This window comes from Meleagris gallopavo, chromosome 15 (assembly GCF_000146605.3).
Source record: "Meleagris gallopavo isolate NT-WF06-2002-E0010 breed Aviagen turkey brand Nicholas breeding stock chromosome 15, Turkey_5.1, whole genome shotgun sequence".
NCBI lineage: Eukaryota > Metazoa > Chordata > Aves > Galliformes > Phasianidae > Meleagris > Meleagris gallopavo.
Window position 1 is genome coordinate 9,625,298 of NC_015025.2, and position 14,440 is coordinate 9,639,737.

Genomic DNA, 14,440 nt, shown 5'->3' on the forward strand with positions numbered 1-14,440 from the left:
AGGTTCTTAAAGCTCTAAAAGTGTTTGGTTTTTTTTCCATTCCATTGGAATCATATTGGTTTTGTAGCATTTAACATAACTAGTATGTTGTATTATATATATGTGTATTATACTGATTGAAATTTTTAACAGATTTGTACTTTTTTTAAAATGAAAGTTGCTAGTTCTGCTTGACCAAGTAGTGCAATCATTATTTTTTTTAATGTTGTGGCTGATTTTGAGAGGGATATTCACTAATAAATGTATGATGTATACCAAGGCGCTGCGCCCGGCTCTTGTCGTGGTGTGGGCAGGCAGGGGCTGGGCTGGGCTGCCTGCAGGATCCCTCCTTCTCCAGCACGAGGAAGAGGCCCCACCTGCTCTGTGCTGCCATGGGCCCCACGGGCAGAAAGGGAACAGGCATTCCTCTAGGAGGAAGGTCTCTGCCTGTTGAGGAACCAGGGTGCGTTCTTCAGCAACATGAGCAAGAACGAGGGGTGTCCTCTTCTCCCCTACATGCTTCATAGAGGCTGCGCCAAGTGAAACACCACGGCCACCCGTCCGTCCACTGGGAGAAGCCGTAGGGAAGGAAGAGGCCTTGCTCCCTCTCCCCATGGCCAACAGCTCCCCCAGCAGAAAGCCTCTCAGGTAGTAGGGTGATACCCCCCTTCTTCAGCCCTCTGGGCTGTCCTTACTCCCCTCTACCTCCATCAGGGACACCTGTCCCTGAGCGAAAAACAGCAGCTCCCTTTCCACTCAGCCCTGGACACATCTGCTGCAGCCCAGCAGCAACCCCCACGCATGTCCCCCCCGTTGCACACACTACATTTGTCTTCAGCAGTTCTGCTGGCACCCCAGAACCAATGAATGAAAGTGGCCTCAAATCAGGCCAGAAATTGGGCAAACCCACAGTGCTGTGAGCAGCAGCCAGCGGCCCAGCAGGAGTTCCCTCCTCCGTGCTCTGTTTCAGCTGGGCAGCACGGCGGTGTGGTGTAAGCAGAAAGCACTGGCACAGACATGCTAGAGGCAGAGTTTATTACACTACGCAGGCTAAGAACCCTGGGCAAGGTCCCACACAGGTAAGAATCGAACCAGCTCTTTATCAAAAAGTTAATACTATAGTCAACCCCATTCTCCTTTGGTCATTACAAAGCAAGAGAAATATTAAAAGAAAAGTATTTATACAGAGAGGGAAGCTGAAGAAATTCTGTCCAGCCCTTTCCCAAACCCCACTTCCAGCACATTCAGGTGCCTGGTCTTCTGGCTGGCAGGAGCAGCAGAGTATCAAATTCTCACAAGATATCAGGTTGTCGGGGTTTTATTATTATTGTCATCAATAAAAGCAATAATTACCAAGAGCTGCCATTCCTGTTCCTCCCCTAGGAAGGGAGAGGGGCAACACCACATCCCCTCCCTCTCTGCCCTCCGAGTGTAGGGGATGGCTGTGTACATGGGTGTGAGAGGACGTGCACACACTTCCTCTTGCCAGCGTGCACACACACACAGCACAGCTGGCACAGGCATTGTGGTCTCTGATCCCTCATTTGTACGCAGTCTTTAAAAAAAAATATTGTATTATAATAATAATATGAATTTCTCTTCCAATTTGTGTCTTCTGGAAAAATGTCAATCGTCCGTGAGGTCCTGCACAAAGAGGACTTCCGTGTGGCTGAGTCCGGCCTCCTGCAGCGTGGGTGGGTTGGGCCACTCCTCTGTAGGGAGGCAGGGCAGGACACGGCGAGGGAAGTTGGCTTCAATCTGGAACTTTTCAGGGCTTTCTTTCAGGGAGAACAGGAAGTCGTGGATTACCTGGGAAAGAAGCACAGAAGTAACTGCCAGCCAGGAAGTGATGATGCAGCCAGAATGCATCCACAGTATCTTGCAGGGGAGGGGTTAAGTTCACAAATTCACACCATCCGTGTTGTAGAAACAACACAGCCATGATCTTAGCATGCATGAAATCAGACTTGTCGTAGAATACCATCTCTGTCTCTTCCTATACCCCTTATTTAACAGGGAGCAACGAGAGTCTCAGCTTTTCAGAAGAGTATTTTTGTTCCATCTTTTTCCATAATCTTTCTCTTCCAAATTGAGAAGAAGTTCAAAGACACCCTACTTACCCAGAAACAACTCTAAGCAAGGTCAATGGAACAAAAGCTTTGTCTAGCCACTTGTGGAACCTCTCAACCCAATCCACAACGAGAAGCCTGTCAGCTCTGCCCCAAGCTCACCGTCAATGACTGTGTGAAGTGGAATCGCCGCTCCACTCTGGAATCGTTAGGCAGCTTGAAAATGATCTTCACACTCTCTGGGTCATCAGGATGTGGCTCAGGAGGAAGGCATTCCGACTTCCGTTCCTTCTCCTCCTGCAGCGTCTGCAAAGTACAAAGTAAGGAAGAAGGAGCAAAGGAGCAATGGGTGTGCACCAAGCTGGCCTTTTTGCTTGTCCCTTGCAGCACGGCTGCTCCAGGCTTGGAGGATACAAGCCTGAAGGCAAGACTAGCAACTCCAGTCTGACAGGAAAATCCTACTGCAGACACTGCTCCTACACACTGTGAGCATCCAAAAGAGCCTCTCCAGTAGTCAGTTTGCACTCACCTGTCGCCGTCTCTCCTCTGCTAGTTTTTGCTGCTGCACTTCCTCCTCCTTTTTCTTCTTTCTCTCCCGTTCTTCCTTCTTCTTACGTTCTTTTTCCTGGTCTGCACGCAAGGATGCCAAATAAGCCTCATCTTGCTGCTGCCTCAGTACTTGGGTTTGGTTCCTCTCTTCCCTACAAACATGAGCAGGAAGTGATCAGGGCTAGCAGGCCAAAAAAATGAAGACAAAGCAGGCTGATAGTACAGCCTCAAACTCTCAAGAGCACATGCATCAGGTAATAATTCATTTAGAGTGCACAGTACCATGAACTCCTAGAAGGCAAGCTGAGTCTCTGCACTCCCTGGCACACAAACTCCTCCCCTGGGGAGAGTTGAGATTAATTGAGCAAAAGATTTGTCACCCACTGCAGTCTGGCAGAATAGACAGATACCACATAAGCAGTGGCTATAATTTCAGTATCACACTTTACACTCCTCATGGCTTTATCTCCATCAGATTAACTCCTCGTTCATTTTAGAAGCCAAGAGCATCAACATGTGCTATGGGATCCCCCACAGAGAAGAGACAGTCAGGAAACCAGAAGGTGACATCCTACTATGGAGAGTCTGCAAATTATTCCTACAGTTATCAGAGACAGGAGCTCACGTTAGTAAGGCACCAGTGGCAATGCAGCAAACACTGTTAGAATTCATGACAGCCAGCCTAGGCAGCACCACTCAAGAAGCAGCTAGCTGCAAACACCAGCTCTCTTCCAACTCCTTCCCTCCTGCTTGGCTTCTGCTGACTATTTCTGACCTTCACCTGCAGCTCCAGCACACTACAGGTTTGCTCCAGTTGCAGAGAACAGTAGAACAGTCAGCCTCACCTCTCAGTAGTGGGCCTGTATGGGCAACACATCAAACTCCCTGGCTACAGGGTCTCCTGAATTTATAGACCAGTGCTCCCACTGGGAAGAGGGGAGATCGTGGGCTGTACTACAGAACTGGAGACACTGACCTACGTGTCTACATAAAGCATGTGGAGGAAAGAAGGGGGCAGAGCAGAAGAGCAGAGCCGGCCTCTGTAAGATTTGCATTACTGAAGCTCAGGTCCTGCCATACCTTTCCAGGCGTTCAGACACCAGGTATGTCTGGTTGGCATCCATGATGAACATCAGTTGATTAATAAGGTCATCAGCCTGGATGAGGCCTTCTAGCCGCCCAACTACAGTCATTCTGCGATCTTTCAGCATGATCACAGCCAGGAATGGATACGTGTTCTCCCGCAGAGCCTGGGAAACTGGAAGATAGGCACAATCATTATCACTTCCAGAAGGACCAGCAAGGAGTACAGCACAAATGTTTTCATCACAATGGCCTGGGAGAGCAGATTCCAGAGCCACTATCTCTTCCAAAGCAGAAAAAGCCACAGGTTTCCTTTTGTCAACCGAAACCTGATAAATTAGCAGAACAAAAAGGTGACTTGGAACATAGACACCAAGGGGATGAAAAAACAAAAACAAAACAACAAACTTTCAAGTTCTAAAAAGTTTCTTGATTGTAAGTAAGAAATAAATTGCTCTGAATGGACTTTCAAAATGGGACAAGAAGTTCTCGGTTTAAACTGCAGGAAGAAAATCATAGGGAAGCGTTTGCTGTTATTAAGGATGGCTACACTCTTCACCATTACAGTGTCTTCCAGAATGTTCATCGTAGACATTTTAGAACAAAATTAGATGATCTCGGCTAGAGACAGACCGTCCTGAAGCAGGGGATGAGGTTAGAGGGTTTTAAGTTCAGCTTTCATATATGACAAATGGCATGCAAACCTTTCCCACAGCTGACCACCCCCTCCTCAGAATGTGCACAGCATGTCCCACAGCTTAGAATCATCATTACTGATGGAGCCTTCCAAACTAAATGTGAGCACCCCACGGACTGCAGCCCCAATCCCTTCCATCCCAGCTTTCTGGACTGTGACTCTCAAGTACTGCAGCCACGAAACAGCAGTAAGTAAAAGAATGCCTGCTTAGAAAGCCAAACTCTGAGGGAGTTGATAGCTGGTAGCAGAACTATGAAAAAAGGAATAACACAGACTTGCAGCAGAACTCCCAGCCTCTTGCCAGAACCAGGAGGGGTCAGAAGAAACATAGGAGGCACAGATAGAACTCTGGGAAAAGGCTCAGTTTGTTTTAAGACCCTACTGTAAATGCTGGCAGGCCAGGTATCAACAATCCTGGAAAGACAGTACTTAAAGACCTCATTGTGGACTGTTGAGGAGTCAAAAAACTGTGTGTGGAGTAAAGATGACACTCAGAAAGGGAAAGAATGTACCCAACAAGTCACTCCTGGCCTAAGGCATAATCTGAACCAGCATTAAGAGCAATGCTAGTTAGATACTTATTTCTGCATCCAGTTTAATCCTGGGCACACACCCACCAACTCCCATTAACAAGCCACTGAGAGCAGCTTAAATGCCTGCAGTTAAGTACATGCAACTAGGACTGCCCAGAAACATATGGAACAGTCAAGGTTAAGAGCAGTAGGCATTCCCCTGCAATTAACCAGGCCCTATGAGATATCACACAAAAAACAGCATGTAGTTTCCCATGCACTCCTGTGATGTTTTCTTCTTGCACGGAAACCAACAGAGCATTTCAAACATGTAAATCTGTCAGAGAGCATTTGGCTTGTCCCAGAGGTCAAAGGGTACAGGTAAAGCCGAGGAGGGACATACTCACCTCTGTATCCCTCTGGTTTATTGGTTGAGCAAGCCCAGAAGAGCATTCTAGTGTTTATGAGGGCGACCACCTCAGGTACGCACAGCGTATTGCTAATGGATGAGAAGAGATGATGTGAGTAAATTTGCATTTAAGGTCCAAGGACAACAGTTTGGAAAACATTCCTACCTACCGGCAGAATTCGTCCGTATCTTGGTGATCATCTCCATGAAGATAAACCAACAGGAAGCGCAGCTCCCGCTTGGCATCATTCAGTGCCTTGGCATAAAAGTAGAGAAGGTAAAGTTACGGGTCTCTAGGAAAAGCAGCACCCACAAGACTTGTGTGAAACAACTTGGCAACATTCACCTGGGTCATTACTTTGCCAATAACCGGTTTTAATGAGGCATCCAAATGGAGGATGAACATACCAGACTTTCCAATTCAACCCTCATTTAAGAGGGCTACAACTACGCTCTTCCACATTCCTTTCAGGATGTGGCTTTGGAAAACACTGAACTCAGAGCCAGGTACACAGCTGTGCAAATTGACACCCCTACACCTCCCCACCAGGCTCAGCTGGCAGCAAACAACCGTCCTTCATGCCTCAGACTCACAGCAGGTGAAGCTGAGCTTTCCACTACAGCCTGTAAGGATGTAGCCATCAGAACACATCAAATGAAAAGGTTACATTAAAAAACAACAACGAGGCCAACTCAATAATGCTGTGGGCCTCAACAAAACAAACTCAGCAACAAAGCTTTTTGCATACACAGTCTCTGGATTCCACCCACCCAGGAGCATTTCTTAACAAGGGCACGCAGTAAGTGTACAATAGACTCCTTGTTTTACTGGCATTGAGTTTTGGTAGCCTAACCATTCCATGGTTATTTAAGTTTGGATTCCAGGCAGGACAGAGGGGCCTAGAAGAGACGTGGAGGCAGCAAGCTCCATCATTGTGCAGCATGGAGCAGACAGACACCACATTCCTCTTTGGCACTTGAGAAGCGGTGCTAATCCAACTGCCTGCTGAAATGCTCAGCAGTAGGCCCTGCTCTTGGCCAGTCTCTTGGCCAGGCTGAGAGAAGCTGCAGAGAAGGCAGCACCCACAAGGACATCCTTCATTACCAGAGAGCACTACCAGCCAGATCTAGGGTTTGGAACTCTCACCTCACATTATTTTCTTGAGTGGCTCCCTCTTTCAGTATCGAGGCCTTGCACCAAGTTCTGGAGTTACATTATGATACAAGCCCAGGCAACCAATCCCAATTTGGTGAACAGAAGGACAGACTCTGGCACACCACATCAGTTTACAGAAACAAAGACAGGATTACAAAGAATAGCTGTTGGCTACAGAGCCCTACAGACGGTCGAGGAACAGTCAGAGCGGCTTCGCTTTCCAACTTTGCAGGCTTGGCACATTATCAAGCCTGGCAGACACTTGTTTTCTAATACACTTGTTCACTAGCTCTCCCAGTACTCTGCTAAAGAGTTTGGAGACAAAACATTGGACTTTGAGAAGTGGTTTTGCCACATAGGCTCTGATACCATGCAGTAAAATCCCCACTCTTCATCTCCCCCATATCTTCACACTGACATGTAACACTGACCTGGCTGTAAGTTCCCTGGTAGAAGACAGGGTGTATCCTCCCATATTTTTCCTCAAACATATGAATAAATGAAATAATGTCACCCACTGGGTCAGTAACCCGACTACGAGGATCAGGACGTATAAAACGCAGAGCAAACCTAGGAAGGAAGCAAAGCACACTGGAAATTCAGCTCACTGACTTTCTGAAAAACAGGTTTTCTTTTCCACAAACAATCACTGGCATTCACAAGAAGGAAAAACATCACAGTTGAGTCCCTTAAACGTTTATAATTAAAATTCAAATTGCACCACCTGCTCCAAAACGACACCACTGCAACAGAAAGGCCCCAGTCAAATATCCTGTTTCAGACATCAGCAAGTATCTGATTTTTGGGTGATTAACAGTTTTAACTTCCTCTAAAGCATCAGGCATAATCCACAACAACAGTGTAAGGTCTGAGGAATTTATCAGAAGTGGGCTGTTAGAAGCAATAGTGTTTTCCAGGTAACACTGAAAACTGCACTTCTGCTATTCCAAGACCAACAATTCCAGAGCACAAAGAGCTGCAGTAGGAGATTGCTACGTGAGGACTACAGTGAAGTGAGGCTGAAAAATCCTAACTGCAACACAGGTACCACTCTTTTTTAGTTTTTAAGTCATTGTATAGAAGTAATACTGAAGAAAAAAAGCCTTTAGGGAAAAAATAATATGAAGGAAAAAGTAAAAAAAAAATAAAATAAAATGCAGATAACAGGACTGCTCAATAGTCATCACCTTTCAACATTCCCTTTTCTCTCTACTGATTCCACAAAGAGGTAACATGAACAAGCAGCTACAGACATCAGAGGAGAAAAACAACCTCGTTCACAGTTTAGGTTTTACTTAAAATAACACAGATTAGCACAGGTTAACCTGGAGCCTAGCCCAGCGGGACAGAGTTTGACACCACCTTTTGTCTCCCTTCTGCACTCAAACTGAAAAGTCACATGGAGTTGAAATTCCACTTAAACATTTCACTTTCTGAGCCACAGAGCACTCATTTTTTTCCTGCAGCACATTTTCTTTCTTGCCAGTGTAGGTGCCTAACAACACTGCATATTAAGTCAGCTGAGCAAACAAACAGAAATGCTCATCTGTCATGAGAGTGAAAAAGATCCAAGCGATAGAGGTACAGCCAAATCTAAGTGTGCCTTGATGCAATCAATACATGAGTCAGCAGAAAAAAATGCTTACCTAAATATATCAAGTAATGTGTAATAGGTAAATCGGAATGGAAGCATTATGAAGTAGTAACCCCATCCTAAAAGGCCCTGCAATTACAAAAGAAAGCATTAGAACATTGTCTCCAACCCAGCACTGAACCAATAGAAACGCTGCATACACCAGCATCAAGCACACAGGCATACAGAGAGTATTGAGGCTCAAATCATCACACAAAAACACCACCTCAGCAACACTTTATGGCTTTGAAAAGGCTAAATTATAACTGATTAATATGGTTTATCGGGAATTCGAAGTAACACTGCCAAAAATTGGTGTGACTACTTCACTAAGCAATAGTTTTACACTCAGTAGTTTTCTTAACTGCACACAGAGTGATTAATAGCAGTCTTAGAAGGACACATGAAATACGTTCATTACACACAAATGCAAATAACTGAAAACTTGAGAATTGGAGCTTTTTATGGGGTCTGAAAAGAAACATCATCTCTCCCATCAAGAGGGGATAGTTCTTCATCCCAACAGAACCTATCAACAGGGAAGACATTCTATGACACAATAAAGGCTGTCTCGTTGTGAATTACACAACGAGAAAATGGCCACAGAAATAACAGAGGCTGAAGGAGTTGCCCTACATTTTGTTTTTAGAAGACGCTCAGAAAGGAGATAACAGCTCATAAAGAAAGCAATTCCTTTCCCTATTCGTATGTCCTGTTGTTCACAGAGCAAAAAAGAAACAAGACAAAACCCTCTGTAAGATAACTTGCCCTTGGCTGTGGCCTTGAAACAACATAGCTGTAGATCCTGTGGTCTGCTGTATTGACCTGCAACGGCCGAGATGGAGGTGGGTTAAAGACACTTGGGACACCTTCTTGCTCATTTAACCGGTCCTGCACAGCTGCCTTTAAGACAAGAAAGAGCAAAGAAACATTTCAGACAATTAAGGGTACAGAATATTGTTGGTGTCCAAACTATTCATGTAAGTAGCATTTACCCACAGACCCAGAGCATTCAAAGTACAACTCAGAAGTTATTTCTTCGTAGAAAACCTTCTCCATGACAGCCTCCATGTGCACACTACAGGGAAGTACATAGCACCAGACAAGCAACTGCAGCTCTAAGAACTCTGCTGCACAGTTTCGAAATTGGCTCTCTAGCAGCATCACAATATTGTTATAGCAAACTAGCAGTGTAAATTCAGGGGCTAAAAGATGAAGTGTGACTGTGAGGAAGCCCGTTCCCACCCTAACGCTCACGTGAAGCAGTACCTCTATGTTCCAGTTGTGCTGCTCCAGCGTGTGACGACATTGGTCCATGGACTCTATGCCAGTCAAGTCCTAAAGGAGAATAAAAGCAACTGAGTGCCAGGGAAGCCTGTCTTACAGCACAGCTCTTCTGCAGGATGCAGCTGGTGATGACTGAACACAAGGCAGTAACTTGATATACATCCTCACGTGCATATTCTATTACGCTCCTATTAGTCGTTAGCATTCCCTTTTACTTCCACTTGTCATCTTCCTGATTTCTTGCTTCACTTTAAAGCCTCTGAAGCCATCTCAACGAGCTGACCATTCAAGAATGCACTGAATCAGGATTTGCTGGAGGACAGTGTCTATATTCTCACTGTCTCTGCCATTCAAGTATTCCACACCAAGTGACACTATGCACAAATGCCCTATTCAGTGTCTGAGCTCAATTCTAACTTTTGAGCATTTCCTGGCTACTTTCTCACGATGTCTGAACAGATCTCTACCTTCTCCCCACCCACTGGGCAGAAATCATTCTGCTGGACAGAACCGGGCTGTTCAAAGTATTACTGGGATTAACCACGGATTTGCAGTCGCTAGGAAAGCACTTCAAATCACTGCACAGTGGCGTATGTTTATGAAAATAATATTTATATTGAAAGGCCTTGCAATGGAAAGCTACACAGTGAATGTCACTGATAAAAGGACATCTTGGAAGATATGGGACTCACCCAATTGTTTGATTCAACAATGGAGTCACACTGTGTGTATTTCAAAGACTTTGCAGACTTCTGATCACCGTTCCTTAACGCTCCTGAAATTCTGCTGCACTTGCCGAGTTCAGATGATTCACAATCTCATTCACATCTCTGTCTCTCAGGACTATTTGTGGGCAGTATTAACAGGGCTTCCTTTTTAAATTATGAAAAATGCAGTAGCAGTTTTTGATCAGAAAACAGCACCAAAATAACAGCCCTCCACAGCTATCAACAAACACTGAATGAATACGATCAGTGCAGCACTTGGCAGACTTACTGAGCTTCCCAGAGCCTTCCATCAGGTTAACTTCAGCCCCTCCTGGCCATCGCTACAGCAACTGCCACGCTGATGGTCTGATCTCACCAGCTCCTCAAATGGCACAACTCCACAGAGGTGCAGCTACACTTTTTCCTTGCTATCTTAATATGTATGCTCTCAACATGAAACAGAAGCGACAAAGCCACCCAAATACCATCTTCTGATCAGCAAAGCCACGCCACAAAACGCTGCAGGGCGAGAGTAAGAAATCCCCAGTTGCACAGGCAACTGACAGCTGAACACCTTTTGGAACGTTACTCTGATATGCTCTGTGAGACAGAAAGATGTTCAGGATGTTCTGGAAGACATGGGTTGTTCAGAACAACCTGCACCCACCACGAGAACAGCAGGAAGACAGTTCAACTGCCAATTCACACAAAGCTGGCTGGTAGATGCTGATACTGGTCATTCCCGCTTAACCACTGTTAACTGTTCTCTCTTCTACAGTTACTGTGTCACCGCAGCAGCAGCAGAGAGACTTGAAACAACATTTCCTACACCACTTGTGGCATTTCTGGTGAATCTTGAGGCTATTCTGCCAACTCCTATCCACACAGGGAAGAAATGAGCACGCATTTAGTATCACCAACATTAAGAGAATGAGGTACCTTCACGTCAGTCACTAACTGATATTTGCCTCCTCTTGCTAGTCTCTCATTAGCTCCTTCCTTCAAAGAAGAAAGATACAGTATCCTGTAGTTAAAAATAAAGTTAATCCCATTGAATTAGTGCTCTCCTACAGAAACCTCCATATAAGTGTAGGTTCAAGCCCGAGACAAATATTTAGTAGACAAAACACTGTATTCAGCAGAAGGCAGGAAAGTTCAGTGTTCTCAAACACCCCTCAGGGCAGAACGCTGTTCCAGAATACACCGCAGCTGCTGCTGGATATCATTATTTGTATCTCTCACCACTGAGACGCTGCTCAGAAGCCCAAAATCTCCTTAATCCCGAAGTAGTGAAAAGTGCAATTCCACACTTCAAAGACCACAGGAATATCCCCGGGTGGACAAAGGCTGTATGCTAGACTTACGAAATCGCACCTCTGCAGATATGCTCCTATGTTGAAACACTGCTCGAAAGATGCAAATCTGCAGGTCTCTAACTGGCACTGCTCTTAATTCCCAGCCCCTGAGAAAGCCCACAAAATCAGGTTTCCAATGGTAAGGAATATCTAACTTCAAGCAGCAAAAAAGCCTTTAGCAAGAGAATTTCTCTTTGCATATTACAGCAAATGCATTTACAAAAGATTTGGTCGATACACGATGCGCTGAGTGGTAAAGATCTCTGGAGTGTCTCAGTTTCCTCTTCCTCTTCAAAGAAGAGGTTTTCAGCTCCGAGTGTTTGATTTTCCCCAGCTGAAGTTAGAGATGGTATCGTGAGCACTAACTTTTTCCTTTGCAAACAACACTCCTTTTCTTTGCATTAGCATAAGTACAACAGACATCAGCCCGAATGTAATGGGCACAGATCAATAATGCAATCCTGCAAGTGCTGCTTTGCTGTTCCTTCTGCCTCCCAAATGGAACTGCACCACCACAGCTTTCTTAAGCAGCTCACATGAAGTTTCTCTCTACAGAGGCCAAGACTGCCAAGTCCTGACAGATGAAAATTTAGATGCTTTTATTTTGTTTACATTAACCAGGAATTCAGCAGCAAATAGGAGACTGAAAGTAAGAAAGAGCGATTTGCTGCTTTTATTTCATGTTTATCCCCATCATTGCTCCATGAAAGGAGCAATGTTTTTTCAAGCACACCATTAACCTATCACAGCAGGGAGGCAATTGACCAGCCTATGCCAGCCCTAACCGTAGGACGATAGCTGCTGCTTTGACAGTTTTGCCAGTACAAGTATTTATGTGCGCTACCAAAACACATCATGCAAACATCAGTAGAGTTAATGCAAAGTATGTATGCAAATTGTACCATTGTGTATTTAAACAGTACAGTAACCCAGCTGATTCAGGCCAGAAGCAGGCAACCATTTTTCTACCTTGGAAACAGTGATTTTCAGCAAAGGGCAGACAGTGAAGGACAGTGGTATCTTCAACCAGAGCACCTGTTTATTGGGTGGATGACAGCAGTTCTTTCTCTACACTTCTCTCTCGGTTCTTAAATGTAATACTACTGAGGGCCCTCCTGCTATTCCTTTCCTCACCTTTGCCACCTCACTTTCTTCTCTCTTAATCCCTTCTGTTTTATTTACACGGCTGTGGCATGCCTTCTGTGAGAATACAAAGCTCTGCCACCACAGAAGGCCGCACAAATTATGATGACAGTGCATTACAAACAGTGCTCCTTCAGACAGCCCCACACTTTCTTGGAGTGGTAATCCCTGAAAGGCTTACAGGCTAACAGTAGCAGTGCTGTGCAGCAGTAGCATCATACAAATGACTTCTGGCAAGACAGAGCCATCCTCTGCAGACAGTAGGTGCTACTTCATACACAGTTCTAGCTAAAGAAAAAAAGTATCACCAGAATTCAGCTATTGCACAGCCCCAGGGAAAAGCTAAGCCCGCACACCCAAGGAGATGGGGCAGCAGGATGCTCGTGTTGAAGCCTTCTGACTCCATCTCTCACACCAGGCTCCACACAGTTTGATAACTGCCAGTTTTCTCCCCTTTGCAGTCTAAGTTTTCCCCATCTTCAAACCAGGGCTCAACAGGAAGCTGGGCTAAAATATGGATCCTTCTCCTGAGTCCCCAGACTGCTCTCCATGGTAATACCAGGTAGAGGGAGGAAATGCACGGGATTCTTTCATTTCACAGCTGCCCACAGGGCTTTGAAAATAGCAACAGGGAAATTGATGAGTGCAGCTGGTCCTATCTGTCCAGACTCAGCAGGTTAAGCACTGCGATGTATTACTGTAAAAGCTTCCCTCCAGCTCCTTTTGCTTATACATGTGATGCACAAGGCAACAGCTTAAGCCTTATACACTTACCAGGGAAACAGTAATACCAGGAAAGCAATTGCTAATGCTCTTGCACCTCATTTGTCTGTAAATTAAGATTGCCCAACATGCTAAATTTGGGGTATTTAGACAGGACCTCTGTATTTAAAAAAAAAAAGTCAATCAAAGTAAAGGTTATAGAAAAATGCTGCAGTAGATTACTTCAGGAGCTTGTTCGATCCTCCTGGCTATGAGATAAAGGTTGGGAAACTGTCAGGAATGATGAGGAGCATTTGCATCTAGATCAGCCAAGGAAAGCAGAACTGGATGCCTCCAGGAACCCTTAAATCTACAAGTACCCATTGAGATACTATCTTTAAAAAAATATATATATATATCAATACAAGAATATAAGACCAAAACAAATCTGAAAAAAATATATTTATAAAAGCTGCAGTCCACATAACACCAAATGATGCCTTACAATTCAAAAACAAACCTAAGGCATCTGATGGTAATTCTCATCAGCCAACAACAAAACAGACGAATTACTTTTCCTCTGAGCAGCCACACTAGTTCAGCTTTGGGGCAGTTTTCTCTCCAGTAAACACACCTGCAAGTTGCCTCTTTCGGGTCCCCCGCAAACCAGAGGTTAAGCTACTAGCCCACGTAATGCAGCAAGCAGTGAGATCAGATCACTGCACTCTCCAGGGGCCTTCCCCAGCAGGCATTACCACACCGAGTGCATCAGGTACAGCTCTCTCAGAAGCTGGGCTCCATAGATACTCACAGGCTAATTGAGCGTGCCGGGAAGGACTCGCCACTCACCACTATCGAGAAAGGGACATTTTCAGATCACCTGATTGAAACGGCCAGGACTGGCCGGGTTGTTCTCCCCCCATGGAGGCAGCGGGTTCACTCAGCATTCATTTCCTGCCTCGCCAACGAGCGCTGACCAAACACGACTGCTAACGAAGCACGGGGGGCACAGCTCTTAGCGAAGCCCCGGACTGGCAGAGTCAGGGGACGCACGATCCCCAAAGGAGTCCCACGGGAGTCCCGCACCGCACATCCCCGCCCTCGCCGGGGAACGAACGCGGCGCGCTCCCCTCTCGCCCGCAGCCCAGCCCGGGCCGGC

General features: G+C 45.5%; 2 protein-coding genes across 4 annotated transcripts in view; one reads left to right on the forward strand and one right to left on the reverse strand.

Annotated features, from left to right (window-relative positions):
- Positions 1 to 997: 997 nt before the first annotated feature.
- Positions 998 to 13,626, reverse strand: FAF2 (Fas associated factor family member 2). Of its 3 annotated transcripts, XM_010719000.3 has the most exons (12): positions 10,371 to 13,626; positions 10,067 to 10,246; positions 9,357 to 9,425; positions 8,856 to 8,990; positions 8,101 to 8,177; positions 6,886 to 7,024; positions 5,469 to 5,554; positions 5,297 to 5,388; positions 3,678 to 3,855; positions 2,578 to 2,749; positions 2,211 to 2,354; positions 998 to 1,788 (listed from the first exon to the last, which is right to left on the reverse strand). In XM_010719000.3, the coding sequence occupies exons 3-12, from the start codon at positions 9,402 to 9,404 to the stop codon at positions 1,606 to 1,608; spliced, it is 1,254 nt and encodes a 417-aa protein (XP_010717302.1). In that variant the 5' UTR covers positions 9,405 to 9,425; positions 10,067 to 10,246; positions 10,371 to 13,626; the 3' UTR covers positions 998 to 1,605. The 3 variants fall into 3 exon arrangements, with proteins under 3 accessions (XP_010717302.1, XP_010717301.1, XP_019475980.1); XM_010718999.3 differs by having other exon boundaries at positions 10,067 to 13,626; XM_019620435.2 differs by lacking the exons at positions 10,067 to 10,246; positions 10,371 to 13,626 and having other exon boundaries at positions 9,357 to 10,019.
- The window catches only part of CLTB (clathrin light chain B), a 9,077-nt gene continuing 7,439 nt past the window's right edge, over positions 12,803 to 14,440 (forward strand). Inside the window, exon 1 of the mRNA XM_010719067.1 lies at positions 12,803 to 12,839. Within this exon, the coding sequence (XP_010717369.1) occupies positions 12,803 to 12,839 (37 nt within the window). The remainder of the gene's footprint in view (positions 12,840 to 14,440) is intronic.

Coding starts and splice junctions, on each gene's coding strand:
- FAF2 (XM_010719000.3), bottom strand. CDS start 9,404: ATGGACCAATGTCGTCACACGCTGGAGCAGCACAACTGGAACATAGAG. Junction 7,025..8,100: donor ACATTACTTGATATATTTAG/GTAAGCATTTTT, acceptor CTTCCTTCCTAG/GTTTGCTCTGCGTTTTATAC. Junction 2,750..3,677: donor GTGTCTGAACGCCTGGAAAG/GTATGGCAGGAC, acceptor TCATGTTTGTAG/GGAAGAGAGGAACCAAACCC.